This window comes from Paramisgurnus dabryanus, chromosome 3 (genome assembly GCF_030506205.2).
Source record: "Paramisgurnus dabryanus chromosome 3, PD_genome_1.1, whole genome shotgun sequence".
Lineage (NCBI taxonomy): Eukaryota > Metazoa > Chordata > Actinopteri > Cypriniformes > Cobitidae > Paramisgurnus > Paramisgurnus dabryanus.
Window position 1 is genome coordinate 18,512,405 of NC_133339.1, and position 21,703 is coordinate 18,534,107.

Consider the following 21,703-nt stretch of genomic DNA (forward strand, 5'->3'; position numbering starts at 1 on the left):
ATACGCTTGCATAAAGCATCCATATTTGTCTACGCCCATGTTGATTAAAGTATTAAAAACTTGAAAAGTGTTAATCGATTGATAGCCCTAGTTTATACACATCTAAGTGATTTTGGGAACCACTAATGTAAGTAATATACTGTAGTAAATGTCTGGATGATATAGAAAGTGCATTACAGTACTTGTGTTAACCTTTAAACCTCAGTGGACGCAGTAAGCGGTGTGTTTTGGTTGGTTAAATCTAGATTTGACAGGAGGGGTTTGTGCCGTTGTACTTCAGGCTTACATTATGACGGTCAAAACCACAGTTAGGATGTGTGGTCACCTGGAGTTTGTAATTTACAGCTCGACCTCTAAGCCTCTCGTCCGCTGTGGGGTACACTGAAGCTCGAGCGTCTGATAGATCAGCCCGCTGTGGCATCTGCAGATTTCTGAAAACACACCTCCAGCCAGTCTGTGATTTTATCTGATCGTTCATGGTGGTTTTATAATTGACTGACAGCAGGCTGCTGCTTTCTTTTCCTAAGGCGTAGTTTTAATTATAAGCTCTTGAAAGCTCCCATATCAATCCTGACTTAAAGAGATTGGCTTTGGAATATGCTAGCAGTTTTTAGTTACACGTCCAACATTCTGTGTTGTTTTTTCCCTCCAGCTCCAAATCACAGGAAACTTCGCTGTTAAAAATGGCCCGTTCTTTTAATGCAGATCTAAATTAACACAGATTAAGATCGTAAACGGGTCATATTAAGTTGGCTCCATTCCAAAACCTATTGAGCTGCCTCTCTCACTACTACACATAGTATACTCGACCGACTTTACATTTATACATTTGGTAGACGCTTTTATCCTAAGCTTAACTTTAAAAAGTGTACAATTTTTATTAGTATGCGTTTTTGGGAATCAAACCCACAACCTTTGCGCTCCTCCTAACACAATAACTATTTATTAATGTTTTAATCTTTATAAATATCTATACAACTACTTATATTCACATGTTCTCTTGCTCGCAAAGCATTATGGGATTCCTTTATTCCTGTTTTACAATTTGGCCAGGAGCAGCATCACGCTCTAATTCAAAAAGGCCACTGGGACACACGTTGTAACGCTCATCATATAAAGTTTTCCTTCACCGCAAAGCCGCATTCCACTAATGCTTCGTCAATGAGGCTTCTTAGCGCATTTCAAGGGCTGTAAATCTCAGCCGGTGAGAGACAATGACACCGGGGGCGTATCAGAGTAACGGCACCTGCAGTGGAAAAGCACGTTCTCTCCGTCCCACGCCACATCACGGCGTGAACCAGGGGAGATTCCCGTTTACGGATCATTTGGGATTTGGAGCGAAGATTCTTCGATGGGCCACACATCTGTATCGCGGTCTATCGCGTGGAAGATTTACACGGGCTTGAAAACAGAAGGAATGCAGAAACGATTGGAAACGCTCACGTTGAGGTTGCTCTCCATCAAACTGATTTATGTTACACGGTGAATCCCATCCAGTCACGCAAAACTCTTCAGTGTCTGGTGTCCAATTCAATGTCTTTATCTCTCGTGCTTGATTTCAATCCAGCTTTTTCCTCCGTTCCATTAAATTTCGCTTTTAAATAGAAATGGTGAATAAATCAAGCAGTGTACTTTTTATGACTGCATACTGCACATATGTACTGTATGTGTATATGTGATTCCGTCATACTTTATATTATTTTGACCCGGAACAGATGCATGAGCATACTGCAGTATCAGGAAAAAGCCTCTTACTATATGGGCAAAGCAAGCACCATGTCTAACAGTGTTGGCTATCTATTAGCATTCCCATTCATCTTGATGGTAATCGTTATGCCACCGAATTCTTGGAATTACTTGGATTACCTCTGAATTAGTTACAGCGCCCAACAGCAGTGTCCAGTGCTCAATTCGGCCAAACTTTACCCCTTGTTGAAGCTACATGCACTTAAAGCCATAGCAAGCTCTCACATTACTTTGGTATATTGCCACTGTACAGTTACACATTATTTTGGGACACCCAGATGAACACTAAAAGGAATTGTAGCCATATAATTCATAGCAAAAAGACACCAGGCATAACAAACATATTCTGTAATGATAAAATAGCAATAAATTGTGTGCTTTGAAAAATAGTATGAATTTCAATCTTATTTTTAAATGCACCAGGAATTTTCCTGCATCTATTAAGCAATAGTGAGATTTCAAGTACTGTATAATAGAAAGTAAAAATCAGATTAAGGAAAAAGGATCCAAAACTATGTCTATAATTTCCATTATTCCTGCAGATGATGTTAGATGTTTAAATTTGATGAGATGTTTTCATTTGGATTTGGAAAAGCTCCTAAAATTGAGAATTTCCTGAATGCCCGTGCACTTCTTTAAGTTAAGTCCCGATTATGGTGTTACCGCTTTTTTGGCAGGTCGTGGTTCCTGAGATCACCATGACGAGGCTTCTTAAGAGCGGCTCGTGCGCTGTCAGCACTACGTAGGTACAGGGAAAATGAAAGTGCCGTAAGTTAATGAGGAGTTACTCAACGGGTGTGTTATATTTATGAAAACAAACAAGAGAACATGCAAAGCCCACCATAAATCAAGGGACTAACAAGCCGTTCAATGATACGTTGATGCCATAATTCATCACGCTGGGATGTTTTTCACCCCGGGCGGGATTTGCTGTGATCGTATTCCAAAAGGAAACACGGTCTCTTTAACAGAACACAGCGACATCTTTTCTATTTAGTTTATTTTCGCCAACTGCTCAGAAGCCCTGAAATATAAGAGCGACTCATATGTCAAACGGTGATTTAATTGGAAATTTTTATGGGCTAGCATTTTCCAACGCCCGCCCAAAGAGTTACTGTAAAAGTCAGTCAACTGTAAAATGAGTACCTGTAGTTCCTGTAGCTTAGCTGGTAGCGCATTGCGTTAGCAACACAAAGGTTATGGGTTTGAAATGTCAGAAAATGGTCCCAAGCTATCATTGGGGCAGTACCCTTTTTTAAAAAGTACACCTTTCTATCTTTTTAAAGAGTTCATATTTGTTCCTCAGAGTTACATAATGGCCTCGTACACACTACAAACTTTCGAGAGTGACAACTGCATTTAAATGCAGGAGTGAATTTCCTAAATGTTCGTCACGTGTCTGTATGGAACAAGACTCACTTCCGAAAATGTGATATTTGACACAGATATAACATTCTGCCGTCTCGCGTGCTTATCACAGCTTTGACCAAAATAATTTAACAGCGTTATGTTTTGCAATAAACCTCCGTCTTGGCTTTGTGCATTCTATGGGATTTTTCAGGCTGCTCCACAGCGGAGTAGCAGGCTGTATTGCGGTGTTGCCAGGTCCTCGTCTTTTTTGTACGTATATACCGTTTTGGCGCATATCCGTTAATGCTGCGTTCAGACCAGCCGCAGTAGAGGTGTCAAGTGCGAGTGATTTAAATGTTAAGTCAATTTAAAGACACAGTGACGTGCGTCTGAAGGTCTCGCGGCGCAAATGAGCAGTGTAGCGCGAGTAGACGCGATTCCGCCTCATTCACGTGTCTAGTTCGTGCGAATGGCGCGAATTGAGCGGTGCCGCGTGAAACGCGCGCGGTGAAAATTTGTAATTTTGGCGGAAAAATGAGCCACATAAACCAATTAGGAGCTTGCTATAGTAGTGACATGATAACAGAAAGCGATCAGAGTTGCAGAAGCCCCTCCCATGACGTGAATTTTTGCGTGAATGTCTCGATAACTAGAATTTCACGCGTGAATGAAGCGAGTAAACTCAAAATATTCAAGCTGCAAACTAGACGCGGTAGACGTGACTTTGACGCCTCAAACGCGGCTGGTGTGAACCCACGGTAAGGCTTTTGGCTCATGAAGCGATCAAGATTTTGGTGTTAATAAAGTGTGAAGGTGCCGGTCCCAATATTTTGATCTTTGAAGTAAAGCATTTGGATTTATTTAGTTTATTATTGGATTTTTTTTCGTGCAAGATCTGGTAACACTAGTCAGCAAACGCTTGTTCCTCTGTCACTTTCTGCAGAAGACTTTTTCCCCTTCTACTGTAGTTATTTATTTTTTCAGAAGAGAGGTCTGTCATGTTTAAATACTTTATTAACTACTAGTTGTTCAGTTCGGTTATGTACACACTATGCAGTTTCTGTAAATACGTTTGTCACTACCTGCATTTTGCGGGAGTTAATTAGGTTGTAGAAAGCGGTTGTCAGTCCTGTAAATTACTGAATTGTGTTAGTACAGAACAGGATTAAGCATTAAAAGGTGAAGTGACAACCGAATTAATATGCATGTGTACGGGACCAATGGTACCAAATGTCTGTACCTAAATGGTGCATATAAGGACCTTTTTAAAGTGTAAAATTTAAAATGCACAAATACACAGATTATATAAAGGCCTCAATAAAGTAAAACACAAAGACACATAAGCCATGAGAAACAAGTTACAGTTTTTGAGAATTGGAGGGCTTCTCTTTGAGTGGAGCACCATAATAGCATTTGCGATATTCCTTACGGGACAACTTGGGAGCGTTCCAGGACTCGAAATAGTTTGAGATATTCCGGCTATTATGTGTTATTATCCATTACATATTATGTTATCATTGGCACGGAGTACAAGTGAAAAACAAAGACTTGTCCATTAGACATTACTGATTAAACAATTATACAACAGAACAGTTTCATGATGGTGCATGCGGCTTAGCTGTCCCAAGATTTACAGCGCCTGAAGGCTTGTGACCTCCACAAGTGAGTTTAAGAGTTAACATGACCAAGCTTTCTTTTGGCAGCAGATTTTGTACAGACATGTAAAACAGTGCCTGTCCATCGGTGAAGGATTCCTAATGGTCTGTGTGTTTATTGGCTAATAAATCAAAGTTGGCCTAAATAAACCAATTATAATCAACAAAATGCAATGTTCATTTAATTGTGATTTCATTATTAAACCTTTTCCTGTATAGTTCATTTGAAAAAACATTGCTTTAGCATTTCAAGGGTCGTGCCTAGTGAACATACACACAGTACTGATAAAATGTATACTTTAAAGTAAGGGTTATGAAAAGGTTCTTCGTAGGGATGCCACACACTGTAAAAAGCGAAAAGAAACTTAAAAAATTACTTCAATTGGTAACACCCAAAACATTACGTTTTTTCGACTTTAAATTTTCACTTAAAGTATTTTTTCACTTAAACCCAAATATAAGTTTAAAGGAAAACACCACCATTTTCAATATTTTACTATGTTCTTACCTCAACTTGATGAATTAATACAGACTTATCTTTTTTCAATACGTGCACTTTTAATCTTTGTACAGCGCGTCGTGAATGTGTTAGCATTTAGCCTAGCCCCATTAATTCCCTAGGATCCAAACAAAAGTTATATTTTGTGCCACCATACTTACTCGTGTAACTACTCATGTAACAGTCTTTAAATATGGAAAACATGGAAGTGTTTGGTGGCTTCTAAATTCATCCCTGTTTGGATCCTAAGGAATGAATGGGGCTAGGCTAAATGCTAACACATTCACAACGCGCTGAACAAAGATTAAGTGCACGCGTTGAAAGATAGGTATGTATTAATTCGTATAAGTTGAGGTAATAACAGTAAAATATTGTGTCGTTTTCCTTTAAAAAAAAAATTTGTTTAGGTGTTACCAATTGAAGTAACTATTTAAGTAAAAAAATGCAACAAAAAACAACTTAGTTTGCAAGTCAATTCAAACTTCTATTTTAAGTTTTGACTTGTGATCAGTTGACATTAACAAGTTGAAATTGTTGAACTTTGTTCTTCTTTCCGTGCATCAACTTGAATGCACTATAAGTCGCTTTGAATGAAACCATCTGCCAAATATGTAATCGAATAATAACTCTTAAAGGGCTTGTTCACCCAAAAATAAAAATTCTGTCATCATTTTCTCACTCTCTTCACTTTAAAAAATACTTTGCTGCCTTAAAAAAATTTGTCAAATCAACTCAAATTTACAAGTCATGTCAACAGAGATGAGTTGTCACAACTTATAATAATTAAGTTGACTTTTCTCAACTATATTTTATAAGTTATAACAACTCACCTGTAGTTATAACAACTCATCTCTAGTCAAGATAAATAATATTACGTTGAAATGACTTGTAAATCTGAGTTGATTCAACATAATTTTTTAAGGCAGCAAAGTTTTTTTTACAGTTACACACGAAGGAAGATATTTTGAGGAATGTTTTTAACCAACCCAATCATGAGCCCCATTCCCTTAATAGTAGGAAAATTATACTATGAAAGTGAATGGGGATTTTGAACTTTTTTTCTCATAAATTCTCAAAATATCTTCCTTCATGTTCATCAGAACCAATACATTTATACAGGTTTGTAACAACATGAGAGTGAGAAATTTTTGGGTGAACTGGCCCTTTAACAAGAATAGCACTCTAACTCTAATTCATGTCAGTAACTCTAATTTCTTTTTTTGTCAACAATATTCAACATAACAGTGCAGGAAATTAAGTAGTAAACTAGTTAATAATTAACTGTGTAATCCAATAATACCAAAATGGGCTTAACCATAATTCCATTTCAAGGTTATAATAACTTTTGGTCTTAACAACGTTTATCTGATTTGTGATGAATGCAGTAGCAATTTCACAGGCAGTTAGCAGGAAAATAAGCTCTGCGCTGTCTTTTCCTGTGGTTGTATTTGGATCGCATCGTATTTGTTGAGACTTTGTATCTCACTTTCTCTAGGCAACTGGTGGTGTTCACAAGCAGTTAGACAAACAGAAAAGCAGGGAGGTCCAATTGCCCCGCTAATTGGTGCTGGCAAACGATTACAGAGTAACAGAGACGCCCCCTTTTTTCTTACCCGTCATTACATCACAGCGTACCGCAGTGAAGTGCAACTTTTCCAGATGGCCATGTGGGAGAGGAAAGATAAAAAAAAAAGAGTTTGCAACAAAGCTGCTTTAGGTAAAAAGTGTGCTTGTAACAATTTCTGTATAATTAAGGATCATTGCATTCTACCTTTTAAAAGGAAGCAAATAATATATTATGCAGGGGAAGATTATTAAGGAGTGACAAGCAAATAAAAATTTATTATATTAATAATCTAAAAAAAAAGAACAGTTCAGGTTAAAAAAATTAATTTCAAAGTAGGCTATTCATACTACTGGAAGATACCAAATGTGTTTGCATATCCACAAAACGGCTTAATTCCAGAATCGTATGAGGTGCCAAATATTAAATGATTAAATTTTTACTGTACGCTGTAATTTTTTCTGTAAAATAACGGTAAACTACTAACAGCACAGATGCTGGAAATAAACTGTAACTTTACATGATTCATACTGTGAAATTACTTTATTATTAATTTTATTAATTATTAATAAATTAATTTATTACACTGTAAAAGTGCAGCATGAAGTTAACACAACTTGATTTTGCAAGTCAATTCAACCTACTATTTTAAGTTTTTGACCTGTGAATAGTTGACTTAACTTATAAAAACTAAATTTATGTTATTTACTGGCAACAGTTTGTTCAAAGTTAAATGAACATTTAACATTAACAAGTCTTCTTTATCTTTACAGAATAAAACTAAAATAACAGCCTCCTGCAAAGCATTCTGGGAAACAAAATCTGAAGGAAAAAACAAAAAAAGGCTGATGAGGATTTCTGGTTCCCAGTATGCTTTGCATAAAGCTGTTATTTTATAGTTTTATTTTGTAAAGACAAAGACTTGTTTAATGTTCATTTAACTTTAAACAAACTGTTGCCAGTAAATAACATACATTTAAAATCTACAGTAAGTTACTGGCAACCAGCTGCATGCATTAAATTACAGCAATTTTTTTACAGTGGTTGAAGTTGTTTAACTTAATTTTTTAAGTTAAAGTAGCATAAATATATATGTTGATTTTACAGTGTAATAGCAGTTGCTTAAAGTGCAAAATATTGCTCAGAGTAAATAGTTTTTTTCTACAGTAGATTACTGTTTTAATGGAGATCAGTACATTACTGTCAGATTTTAGATGTGTTTTACAGTAATTTTTTACAGTGTTTTGCTTATATATACACTTAAATATAAATGTATTTAATAAACAATCATTTCAAGCTAAGATTCTGCTGTCGGACTGAAAACAAATGGCATGTCGATTTGACCAATCTCCACACCCTCTCTGGTCCACATGCACCATATGGAAACCCTCAATGGCAGCCCTAATGGCAGGATTTGGTTCGTTTAAGCACATTCTTACCATCTCATTTAGCCTGACACATCGCTCTGTCTTTACACCTTTCGCTCCACATTTCAGTTCTCTGGGGATCAACCATTTTCTCACCCCGCAGGGCTTCTGTAAGAGCTCGAGCTGGTTTCTGTTCTGAACAATGGAGCTGCGGTCAGCTGAGCGGCTTTCACATTTCAGCTCAGTGTCAGTTCTACAAAGACCTGGATGAATAAATAATATTCCGTGCTAGCAATGCGAGTGACGATGAAGCGTGCCAAACGGTATCCCTGAGGTTTGAATATACAAAATACTTCGTGAAACTGTTTTAAAAACGAGCTAATTTTAGAAACAAAGAACAAAGGTTAGAGACTACATATACCATATGCAGAAAAGGTTTCCAAGGTGTATAAACAGAGTAAAACATTTTGGCACAAATATAACAATGTATTGATTTATAAAACTTAACTAAGAAACTTAAAAGGGACATTTTAATCAATGTCAAATAAATCTTTGGTGTCCCCTGAGTACATATGTGACGTTTTACCTCAAAATATCATATAGATAATTTATTGTAGCATGTTAAATAGTGTTGCTTTCGTCAACGAAAAGTATGACGAAATATAGTCGTCAACGAACCTTTTTCACGTGACGAAAACGAGACGAGACGTAACGAAAATGCTGGTCATGTGACGATGACTATAATAAAATGTATAATGCAATATTGTTGACGAATAAAAACGAGACTAAAAGTGGTTTACAAAATAAAAACTAGGCTAAAATGTCTCTTCATTTTCGTTGACCAAAACGAGACGAGACGAAATGTTATAACGTTATTTCGTCTTTTACCCATCTCAGCATCTCCGCGCCCCCACCACCTGACTGCAGGTGATCACGTGTGTTGTTGGCGCTGCGTAGATCAATCAAAACATGAAAGTACCGCGAGAGTGAGTAGAAAGCATGCGGAGCAGTCTGCTCTCGCGATGCTTTGATATCATACGCCACCATTTGCACGTTAATGGGCATTTCAAACAGTGTACGCGGCAACCTCACGACATGCGGAAAGCGGAGAAAAGGGGGCGGCTATAGAGGTGAAGCGGAGTTGGTCCACAAGCCTTGCTCGTGCACCTAAGATCCTCTCCCTTTTACGGACACGACTCTTCATGGCAGTCGCTGTTGAAGATAAACACATTTCCACTAAATGCTGCACAAAACGCTTCCACTACACGAGAAACGCTGTAGCCGCGCGGCGATTCCGACCGGGAAGATGCAGCATTCTGGCTCCAAATGTAAAAGAAAAGTCCAAAATAAATCCCGTGCATCACTTTCAGGTCAGTTCAACAAGCCTGTTAAAATCTATAGCTTTGATTGCTGACACCACCAGTATAACAATGTACAAATTTATATCATGTAACAGTTGTTTAAATGACATTGTGCTGCGTTGCGTTTTGAAACATTGTAAATATATCTATGCTAAAGACATTCGTTGTTTTGTATATGTTTAATAACTACACTTATTTATTATTTAAATAAACAAAACATACTTCGCTGAATACTTGAGTATTAAATCAATCAAACACCTGTACTGTTGAGAACATAACCATACATACCAACTTTGCTTTTCTTAATAGACATCTGATGTTTTCTTAAAGCTGACTTTTAATTTACTTACAAGAAAAACATTTAGTAATTCTCCAAAATCGCTTGGATTTATACTGACATTTAAGATCAGCTTTGTCACATTAGATTAAGCCAAAGTCCATTAGGTACACTGGTGGTAACGTACAGATGCAGAAATATAAACTATAATAATATATAGTTACATATGTATGATTGTAGTTTGTGCTGCTGTCAAAATACAATTATAAATGTTAACAATAGCATATTTCTATTCTCACACATACTATAGTTGTGTGTGACCCATTTGACCTTGTGTGTGTGTGTGTGTGTGTGTGTGTGTGTTTGCTTAGACTACTTTTGTTTTGATTATGTAGACTTTTATGTAGACTCTTACGAACAGTCAAGTCACTCACTCAGAGGATAGTAAAATAAATATCTATTCAAATCAGAGCGTCTTCCATGTCTGGAATGGATGTATTCTTGGGTCTATAAGGTAACAATAATATAACTTTTGTTTGAAATGGGTTTGGCTAAAAGAAAATATTGTTTTGTCTATAATACTATTAGGTCATTATACTATATGGGTTAAATAGAATTGCATTACTAAAAAGAGACTAAATACAATTTCACTGACTAAAACTAGACTAAAATGTCATCAGTTTTCGTCGACTAAAACTAGACTAAAATAGTAATGGATAAGTCTGACTAAAATAAGACTAAAATGGCAAGAATTTTAGTCGACTAAAACTTGACTAGACTAAAAAGAGTATGACGTGACTAAAACTAATAAAAACTAAAATGACAGCTTGACACAAAGACTAGACTAAAACTAAAATGAAAACAGGCTGCCAAAAACAACACTAATGTTAAAACTGCCACTTTGTAGAGCAAAAATGTGTAGTTTTTGGTTCTCCTTTAAAATGCAAATGAGTTGATCTCTGCACTAAATGGCAGTGGTGTGGTTGGATAGTGCAGATTTAGGGGTGGTAATATCACAAGGGGTGCCAAATTTTAATGACCTATTTTTTCACATGCTCATGCTGCATCTGGAGGTCTCGCGGCACGAATGAGGCTTTAAGTGCTGCGCAGTACACACGATTCCACCTCATTCGCACGTCTTGTTCGCGCGAATGCCGCACAAGTTGAAAAATTTTAACTTTGGCGGAAAAACGCCCCGCGATAACCAATCAGGAGCTTGCTTTAGTAGTGACGTGATTACAGAAAGCGAGCGGAGTCGCAGAAGCCCCTCCCATGACGCTAATTTCCACGTGAATGTCTCGATGACTAGAATTTCATGCGCTGCTTTCACGCGCGAATGAAGCGAGTAAACTCAAAATGTTCAAGTGGCAAGCAAGACGCGGAAGACGCGATTTTCACGTCTCAAACACGGCTGGTGTGAACCCACAGTTATAGAGAATGATTTACCAAAAGTAAGTAACTGGGTTAATCTTTTTCACATTTTCTATGTGGAAAGCAGCACTGGGGGCAGAATTATAGCACTTACTCATGAAAAAAGTCAGATTTTCATGATATGTCCCCTTCAAGCAGACTTGAGTTCTATAAGATTTCCAAACAGGTGCATGATATTAGTTATCTCACTAAAAAAAATGTTATCTACAGTCATTTCCAAGCTAGCTCAAATGGTTATGTCAACTTATCACAGGTCAAAACTTAATATAGCAGGTTGAACTGACTTGCATAAACAAGTTGTTTTAACTTCATGCTGCATTTTGAGGGACACAGAGCATGAGAGCGAGCGAGAAAGAGAGAGACTTGAGCGACTTGGTATGCGGAGTGCTGTAAGTGTTGTAGGTAGTGTTGTTTTTGGCAGCCTGTTTTCATTTTAGTTTTAGTCTAGTCTTTGTGTCAAGCTGTCATTTTAGTTTTTATTAGTTTTAGTCACGTCATACTCTTTTTAGTCTAGTCAAGTTTTAGTCGACTAAAATTCTTGCCATTTTAGTCTTATTTTAGTCAGACTTATCCATTACTATTTTAGTCTAGTTTTAGTCGACGAAAACTGATGACATTTTAGTCTAGTTTTAGTCAGTGAAATTGTATTTAGTCTCTTTTTAGTAATGCAATTCTATTTAACCCATATAGTATAATGACCTAATAGTATTATAGACAAAACAATATTTTCTTTTAGCCAAACCCATTTCAAACAAAAGTTATATTATTGTTACCTTATAGACCCAAGAATACATCCATTCCAGACATGGAAGATGCTCTGATTTGAATAGATATTTATTTTACTATCCTCTGAGTGAGTGACTTGACTGTTCGTAAGAGTCTACATAAAAGTCTACATAATCAAAACAAAAGTAGTCTAAGCAAACACACACACACACACACACACACAAGGTCAAATGGGTCACACACAACTATAGTATGTGTGAGAATAGAAATATGCTATTGTTAACATTTATAATTGTATTTTGACAGCAGCACAAACTACAATCATACATATGTAACTATATATTATTATAGTTTATATTTCTGCATCTGTACGTTACCACCAGTGTACCTAATGGACTTTGGCTTAATCTAATGTGACAAAGCTGATCTTAAATGTCAGTATAAATCCAAGCGATTTTGGAGAATTACTAAATGTTTTTCTTGTAAGTAAATTAAAAGTCAGCTTTAAGAAAACATCAGATGTCTATTAAGAAAAGCAAAGTTGGTATGTATGGTTATGTTCTCAACAGTACAGGTGTTTGATTGATTTAATACTCAAGTATTCAGCGAAGTATGTTTTGTTTATTTAAATAATAAATAAGTGTAGTTATTAAACATATACAAAACAACGAATGTCTTTAGCATAGATATATTTACAATGTTTCAAAACGCAACGCAGCACAATGTCATTTAAACAACTGTTACATGATATAAATTTGTACATTGTTATACTGGTGGTGTCAGCAATCAAAGCTATAGATTTTAACAGGCTTGTTGAACTGACCTGAAAGTGATGCACGGGATTTATTTTGGACTTTTCTTTTACATTTGGAGCCAGAATGCTGCATCTTCCCGGTCGGAATCGCCGCGCGGCTACAGCGTTTCTCGTGTAGTGGAAGCGTTTTGTGCAGCATTTAGTGGAAATGTGTTTATCTTCAACAGCGACTGCCATGAAGAGTCGTGTCCGTAAAAGGGAGAGGATCTTAGGTGCACGAGCAAGGCTTGTGGACCAACTCCGCTTCACCTCTATAGCCGCCCCCTTTTCTCCGCTTTCCGCATGTCGTGAGGTTGCCGCGTACACTGTTTGAAATGCCCATTAACGTGCAAATGGTGGCGTATGATATCAAAGCATCGCGAGAGCAGACTGCTCCGCATGCTTTCTACTCACTCTCGCGGTACTTTCATGTTTTGATTGATCTACGCAGCGCCAACAACACACGTGATCACCTGCAGTCAGGTGGTGGGGGCGCGGAGATGCTGAGATGGGTAAAAGACGAAATAACGTTATAACATTTCGTCTCGTCTCGTTTTGGTCAACGAAAATGAAGAGACATTTTAGCCTAGTTTTTATTTTGTAAACCACTTTTAGTCTCGTTTTTATTCGTCAACAATATTGCATTATACATTTTATTATAGTCATCGTCACATGACCAGCATTTTCGTTACGTCTCGTCTCGTTTTCGTCACGTGAAAAAGGTTCGTTGACGACTATATTTCGTCATACTTTTCGTTGACGAAAGCAACACTAGTTGTAGGTGTTGGAGGGAAACTTGACAGCGGTTTATTTTCTGCGTGTGTGAGAGACAGTTTATGTCCCTGTTTAGTAACTCGCCCCTCGACTCTTCAGCGGGTGTGAGAAGGCTCTTTTGCGGTTCCTGCAGCTCAATACATCTGTATCAGTCTGGCATCTCAACAAAGTGTTTAAGCACATTGGTGGAACACAAGATAATGTTTGTCATAAAACATTGTTATGGACTGATAAAGGTCTTTTGTCCCATCTTAATGTGCAAAGTGTGTTTGATAAACCAGTTTAAAACTCTATTTTGTGCCACTTATAGTTTGGAAATGGCACACTTTACCTTTAAAGACAAAGGAACATAATGAAAGGATCCAGTTTGAGAAAACACATCACGTAAATATCTATTAAACGTGTCAGTTATTAAATAAAGTGTATCAAGAATATTTACAGTATTTAAAACGTATGCAAGTATAAAGGGCTATATAAATAGATAATAAACATTTTGGTTTGTGGATTCTGGCCTAATTATTGACAAAGAATAATGTGTGTGATATAAAAGCTTGACTTCTAATAGCCAGGAAAGGTTAGGGGTCCAAACCATGAACAGGTGTGTGTGTGCATAAGTGAGTGCTTTTATGAAGCCATTGTCTCTTAATGAAATATTATAATGGCCAGAGTCCCAGAGATGCAATGATGTCATTAAAATAATAAAGTGCTCTCAAGACGCCAGTCAAAGCTCTCGCCTTCCTCTCTTCCACTGTACGATGGGTTTCTACGATCGCCGGGGGACAGAAACACCCCCTAAATCACTTTACATCACTTCAAATTCCGATTCAACATCATGAGGAGGGCTAAGCCATAAAAATAAAATGGCAATAAAGCAATAGTAGATAAAAAAAATAATACACTGTAAATGTGAACATTTATGTCTCTTACCGATATACAAAAAATCCCATCAGGTTTTCATCAACCTTTCAATCGCCTCGCCGCTTCTTGACTATTTTTTTTCTAAGAATGTAGAGGCACACAGGGAATAGATCTGTTAATGTACTGGCAACATTTTAACAGCTGGCACTAAACCTCTCTCTCCTTTTGTTTTCTCGATGTCGATCTCTCCTCACAGCCTGTCACTGTAACCTTCACGCCCGTCGCTGTCGCTTCAACATGGAGTTATATAAGCTATCAGGGCGAAGAAGTGGAGGTGTGTGTCTCAACTGCAGACATAATACTGCCGGACGTCACTGCCATTACTGTAAAGAAGGCTACTACAGAGACATGACCAAAGCCATCTCACATAGACGGGCATGCAAAGGTAAATCATCCAGCATAAACTGTATGTTTTTTTGGGTCACATATACTAAGAAATGTGCATTACACAATGAAAACCAACCACTGTTTCACTTTCATTTTAAAAATCCTGACAATTTACTAATTTACGAGGAAGAAATTAAGTTTTTTGAGGAAAACATTCAAAGATTTTTCTCAATTTAATAGACTATTTTGGACCTCAACACTTTGCAGTTTAAAATTGCAGGCTCTAAATAATGGCTCTAAACAATCCCAAACGAGTCATAAGGGTCTTATCTAGCAAAACGATAAAAAAAAAGTATGCACCTTTAAACCACAACTTCTCGTCTTGCACTAGCTGTGTGAAGCGCCAGCGCGACCTCACCGTATTGCGCAATCACCTTGAAAGGTCACGCATCACATATGTGAAACTCACACTTGCGGACCACTTTAAACAATAAACGGACACAAAGACATTAATTAGTACAACGTCAGAACGGTCCTCTTTCTTCACACTTGTAAACACTGGGACGGTAGTTTCGCATGCGTCATGCGTGACCGTTCGACGTGACTACGTAATACGTAAAGTCGCGCTGACAACTCACACAGCAAGTGTAATACAAGAAGGTGTAGTTTAAAAGTGCATATTTTTATTTTTCTAGCCAAAAATGACAATCTTTTTGCTAAATGGGACCCTTATGCCTGTTTGGAATCGTTTAAAGCCTTTTGAAGCTGCGTTGAAACTAAACTGTTGAGATCCAATAAAGTCTATTAAGTTGAGAAAGATCCTGGAATGTTTCCTTAAAAACCTAATTTCTTCTCAATTGAACAAAGAAAGACATCAACATTTTGGATGACATGGGGTTGAGTGAATAATTAGGATTTTTTTATAAAAGTGAAGCAATCCTTTAAAGGGTTCGGGAGAGCTCCCATCATGCATTCCAGCATAAAAAAATATAATGCAAAGGCCTGAAAAAGTTGTTGCCCGTGAATCTGAACCAAATCACAATTTATTTGCTTAACTTGCACAATTACAGTGGGTTTGAGCTGAAAGAGATTATAATAAGACAGGGCGCAGGTTAAGTAAAAAAGGACAGCCGTAGAATTTGATAGAACAGAATCAAATCACCAATCACTGTACGTGTCAATCTTACATCAGTTTAAAGAAACAGTAAAATATATTTTAAAAGGGACTCGTGTGGACTCGAGAATAAGTCAGATTCCAAATGTATTCGAGTACGAGTCGAGACCGAGTCAAAATGCTCACGAGTCCATGACAAGACCAAGACCATTAAAATATGGTTTTGAGACCAAGTCCAAGACCGAGACTCGAGTACCACAACACTGATTAATACATTTGGCATTCCTTGGGAATCGAACCCATTACCTCGCTATTGCTAGCACCATGCACATGCATTTACCAGTTAAGATACAGGAGCACTAAATATTTTTTTTAACTACACTAAAAAAATTTATTCACAGTGATGCCATTAACTCTTTCACCGCCAGCGTTTTTAAAAAAAAGTTGCCAGCCAGCGCCAGCGTTTTTCATTATTTTCACCAAAGTTTAATGCCTTCCAGAAAATGTTCTTCTTTAAATATATAAACATACAATATACCAAATGAAAGAACAGACCCTCTGCTTTCAAACAAAAAAAAACGTTTCATCCTACCTTCAGTGGTTCTTTTGCAATCAGCTTTTGAATATGGGTAGGTTTTTGCAAAAACACCATATTTTGAGCAAAAAGCAGAGATAATTCTATTTTTGTGACGGACCTTTCATAGAGATCCCATTCAGAGCGATCTTTAAAACAGACACAGACATGCAGCAGCTTGCCATAGGGCAATACTTCCGGGTTTAAAAAGTTGCGGAAGGTTGCGCCACCTGGATAATAGCGGTATTGTGGAAAGACGGAAAATTTCGTCATTGGCGGGGAAGCGTTTTCTCTTAATTGACGAGAGATCTCGTCAATGGCGGGGAAAGAGTTAAATAAAAATGTTTGTTTCCTAAAAAGCATCCTTTAAAGAACCGTTCTTTACTGATCTTAATATAGTCCAGAGAAAAAACATTCAGAGGAAACGAACCATTTATCCGAAAAATTGCACCTTTATTTTTAAGAGTGTAGTTTCACCATAATGACCCTCGGCCGCTCCCTTAGTTCAATCACTCCCAAAAAGTTTTGTGCAATTGCACATTTCTCAACTTTATGCCAAGATAACTAGTTCTCATCCGAGCCGGACTAAAAGCTTCAACAAACCGCAGCATAATTGATACGAGAGAGGCCGCTTACCCAATCGCGGGGTAGCTTAATTTTCACGGGCCGTCGGTATCCAAAACGCAGATGTGATGGATGGCAAACACTACGCTTGTTTTATTGACATTGCTGCGTATTATCACAAAAGGAATGCATCTGATTCGGGAGAGGTAACAAATGGTTTTCAACAACTCTTCTCTGCCAGCCAAAACATTTACTCAAGCTATATGCGGGATGCATGGGGGCCAAATGGGAGGGATGGAGGTGAGCTAGTTATACATACTGCACAGTAAGTAGCACTCTCGCCTGGCCTCTTATAATGACCTTAACATATATGGCCGCTAAAGTCGACGTTCGTCCGGGAAATGTTAAGAGGTTCCAGTTACAATTCTCAAATTTTGGCTTAAGAAATCGACCCCGAACCCAAGCTGATTGCTCCACTCTCCTCAGGTGACAAAGCGCTTGTGTTGTGACGTCGCTCGTATTTATTGCTCGAGTCAGCCAACCATCTCATTGTGCTTGTTTTGGACAGGAAAAACGCGACGTCGTGCCAGCAGAGTTCAACGTTGATGAAAATTCTATAGGGGGTCATTTGGAAGAAAAAGGAATATTGGTTGTAAATAACAAGGAGTTACATGAACTACCATGACAAATCAAGTCCAAACCCAGATTCATTGTCTGTGGCAGCCTGGAATGCCTCATGTTTTACTTCCCAGATTAACAACTTCATTCCTCATCAAGCACAGTGTAAACACCATGTCGCCCACCAGGGCTACGCCAGCGGCCCGCACTTGTTTTCTCTCTATATCCACCTTTCTGCTTAAACTTTTCAAAAGCCAACGTGAACTTTAGAGTCTACAACACATTGTTCCACGCTCGTTCCCCGGCATCTCCTCTTACCGCCGCTAAATTATTAGTAGCTCTGGTTTAGATTATGGGCTGCCGAGCTGCAGGGTCGTCTGTGAAGGCGTACGAGTGATGTCGTAATTCAGCAGGAGGTGGGCTGGTTGGTGGGTGGCTGAAGAGCGGAGCGGTAACTGCTGCTTTTTAACAAACGTTAAGTGGGCATTGAAATTCAAAGCATCCCGGCGCAACGTGAAGGACTTATTAACACGAGCTAGACCCTCGGGAATGGCGAAAGTGAGGCAAATCTGAACGCTGTAAATCATGTTTCTGTTTTGAAGATGCCAAAGCATGATGTCAACATAAATGGTTTATCCCTGGAGGGCTGTCAATTCACAAAACAATATGCATCTGGATTGTTTCAATTACTGATCTTGTTTGGTCTAAAACTTCCAATCCTACAGAACGGTTTGTAATTATCTGCAGTTTTGTTTGTATCAGGGAATTAGGCAATTAATCATATTTTTTTTTAGATAAAAAAAGTCTCTACAGATATCAAAGTGTTTTGCAATCCCAGAATGCAGTACATCAAGCTGTTGGGAAATAAATAAATTATATAAATCTATACATATTTAAATATATGTGCGTTTATATTTTTATTCATGCATTTAGCGGATACTTTTTTCCACAGCGTGTTTTCCCTAAGATTCGAACCTGTGAGCATCCGCGCTGCTAAAGCAATTCTCCACTACAGTGTTCAGGATTTTATCATTAAAGTTTCACTTTAGCTTGGCAATATATATTAACATCAAACAGCGCTGGAATAAGCTGTAAGTGCGAGGAGGTTAACCGAGTGGTGCGCTTTGTGTGGCGCGACGAACCGTTAACAGAGTTGAATGACGTACAACCAAACGTCTCTTCTTTTCAGAACAACGATTTCTTTTTGGCACCGTTTGCAACCTTTCCCGAGTAGACATAAATCTGAGACGTACAACTGCCTTTGTTACTAATTCAAGAAGTGACTTCTAATATTCATCAACTTCTCCGTTCCAAGAGCTCACAGTTCTCGCTACGGCTGGACCACTACGAGTGATTTCCAAATGAATTCCTGACTACATAAAAATATCTGAAGGCCTGAAGGGAAGAGTTGAGACTTCAAACAAGCAGCTTTATTGTAAACGTTTGGCAGAGCGATCGGACAAAAAAAATCTCACATTAAATGTGCGATCGTCCCGACTAACAGCTTAACCAGAGCACCTTTGAAGTGCTTAACGTTCCGTCATTAATGGGAACATTACTCAGACTTTATTTGCTGGGGTTTTGTCTTTGCCAAGAGCATTTACGCTGGAAACTTGATCACAGGGAGCGCCGAGCAGCGCCCGCAAATGACAACACTGTCCGATCGCGAAAATGATTAACACATAAGGTACCTGTTGCCTTTATACAGTGGGGGACTACAAGAAACACACACACCCAGACTCATACACGTTCACATGTTAATCTGGACAGAGTCCAGACACGAACGTAGAAACAGGTGTGGGCCATAACTGCTCTTTTACGTCCACATACTAATTTGAAACAGAGGTTTGGAAGAGCTCAAATTAAAGTTTTACACTTGATAATAATAATAATAATAATAATTCCTTACATTTATATAGCGCTTTTCTCAGTACTCAAAGCGCTTTACATATGAACGGGGGAATCTCCTCAACCACCACCAAGTTTCAAGGGGCATAACCTGCACACATAAACATGACTAAAGTTTCAGCCTCGCCAAAAATGATCATGTGCAGACTACCAGAGACCTTGAGATTTAACATCACACCGTAATAAATGATTTAGATATTTTTATGTTAATTTAACTTAACAAATTATGTTAAACAATTTCAACTTAGTTTTATAAGTTATGTCAATTTGTCACAAGTCGAAACTTAAAATAGTAGGTTGAACTGACTTGCATAACTTGTTTTCATTTTTTTAACAGTGCAGTGATCAATATACTGTAGTTTTGAACAATAATACATGCAATGCTTTGAAAATGCATTCCTATATTACATTTTTATGTTACTAATTGTGTTACAAAATTTATAGAATGCATCTTGAAAGTGGAAAATCAAGTGATCTGACCTGTATGTAATTTAAAGTAGCCATTACATTTAGTTGATAGTAATGCATCATTACTAAACAGCAGTTTTGTTTCATTTTCTCCAGCCTGCGATTGCCATCCAGTCGGAGCAGCCGGTAAAACCTGTAACCAGACAACCGGGCAATGCCCGTGCAAAGACGGCGTGACTGGCATCACCTGCAACCGCTGCGCTAAAGGCTACCAGCAGAGCCGCTCGCCCATCGCCCCTTGTATCAGTAAGACCAAACCGCCCGATTTTTCATCTGTCTGCATTAATTATTAGTCTTTTTAAGGATGTTTGTGTTTAAAATGCCATTTAAGTTATTTATGGAGTGCTCAGGCTCGGTAGATTGAAACAGCATGGTGACTGAAAATGCTTGATCAAGATATTTAGAAATATTTCCCTAATGAAAGTAATACACTGGGGTCCAAACGTCTGAGATCATACTGCTCTCATGCTGTAAAAAATCTGGAGGTTTTTAAGTTGAATGACTGAAAACAAACAGAAAGTAGTGCAATGTTAAAGTAAAAAAAAAATGTTTGAATGAATAAGAAATATATGGAGGAGTGCACTATTTCTAGGTCACAAATCAAATGTAAGCACTGCAAAAAATAATTTTGCTTTATATAAAAAATATATATTTTAAAGGGGGCATTTCACAAGACTTTTTAAAAATGTCAAATAAATCTTTGGTGTCCCCAGGGTACATATATGCATTTTTAGCTCAAAATATTATATAGATAACTTATTATAGCGTGTTAAAATTGTCACTATGTAGGTGTGAGCAAAAATGTGGGTGTGTCCTTTAACATGCAAATGAGCTGATCTCTGTACTAAATGGCAGTGGCGTGGTTGGATAGTGCTGATTAAGGGGCGGTATCATACCCTTCTGACATCACAAGGGGAGCCAAATTTCAATGATGTATTTTTTCACATGCTTGTGGAGAATGGTTTACCAAAACTAAGTTACTGGGTTGATCTTATTCACATTTTCTAGGTTGATAGAAGCACTGGGGACTCAATTATAGCACTTATACATGGAAAAAGTCAGATTTTCATGGTATGTCCCCTTTAATGTAAGAAGCAATACTGCATTATTTTAACTGGCTGTCAAAAAGACATTATTATTGGCAGATAATTGTTTTGCAGTGAATACAATTTTAACAATGTTAAATTGTAAAATTTTAACAAAGATTGGATTTCCTAAAGCACACTGTAGCTGCGTTTCCATTGCAGATAGCCTTTCCATTGATAGCCTTATTGTATGTTTTTGCAAGATTAACTTTGTACGAATTCATACGCATTAGCCAAGTCGTAAAATATGTACGAATTCTCAACCCAGTCTCATGGAGTTGCGTATAAATAGCACGAAGTGTAAAAAACGTGCAATACATACCAAATTACATTTTGGCGTGCATATGATACACCAGTTCTTCCCATTCACTTAAACGGCGCATCTTTTTTGTCGTTTTATTTATTGGTTTCTCTTTTTTTATATATATATATTTTTTTTATCATTTTCGCTTGGGTTTAGGGTTAGAACAACTTTTTGTTATATAAAAATGACATCCAAACCCCAATTCTAACCTCCAAGCGACCATGGCTTAAATATAGACAAAAACATGGAGAAACCTGTTTATTAAATAAACTCCTTAAGC

The 21,703-nt window shown here is 37.6% G+C and overlaps 1 protein-coding gene across 1 annotated transcript in view; it reads left to right on the top strand.

Annotated features, from left to right (window-relative positions):
* The window catches only part of ntn1b (netrin 1b), a 54,853-nt gene that overhangs the window by 14,983 nt on the left and 18,167 nt on the right, over positions 1-21,703 (top strand). The window contains exons 3-4 of the mRNA XM_065252891.2: positions 14,658-14,846; positions 20,131-20,280. Of these exons, the coding sequence (XP_065108963.1) occupies positions 14,658-14,846; positions 20,131-20,280 (339 nt within the window). The remainder of the gene's footprint in view (positions 1-14,657; positions 14,847-20,130; positions 20,281-21,703) is intronic.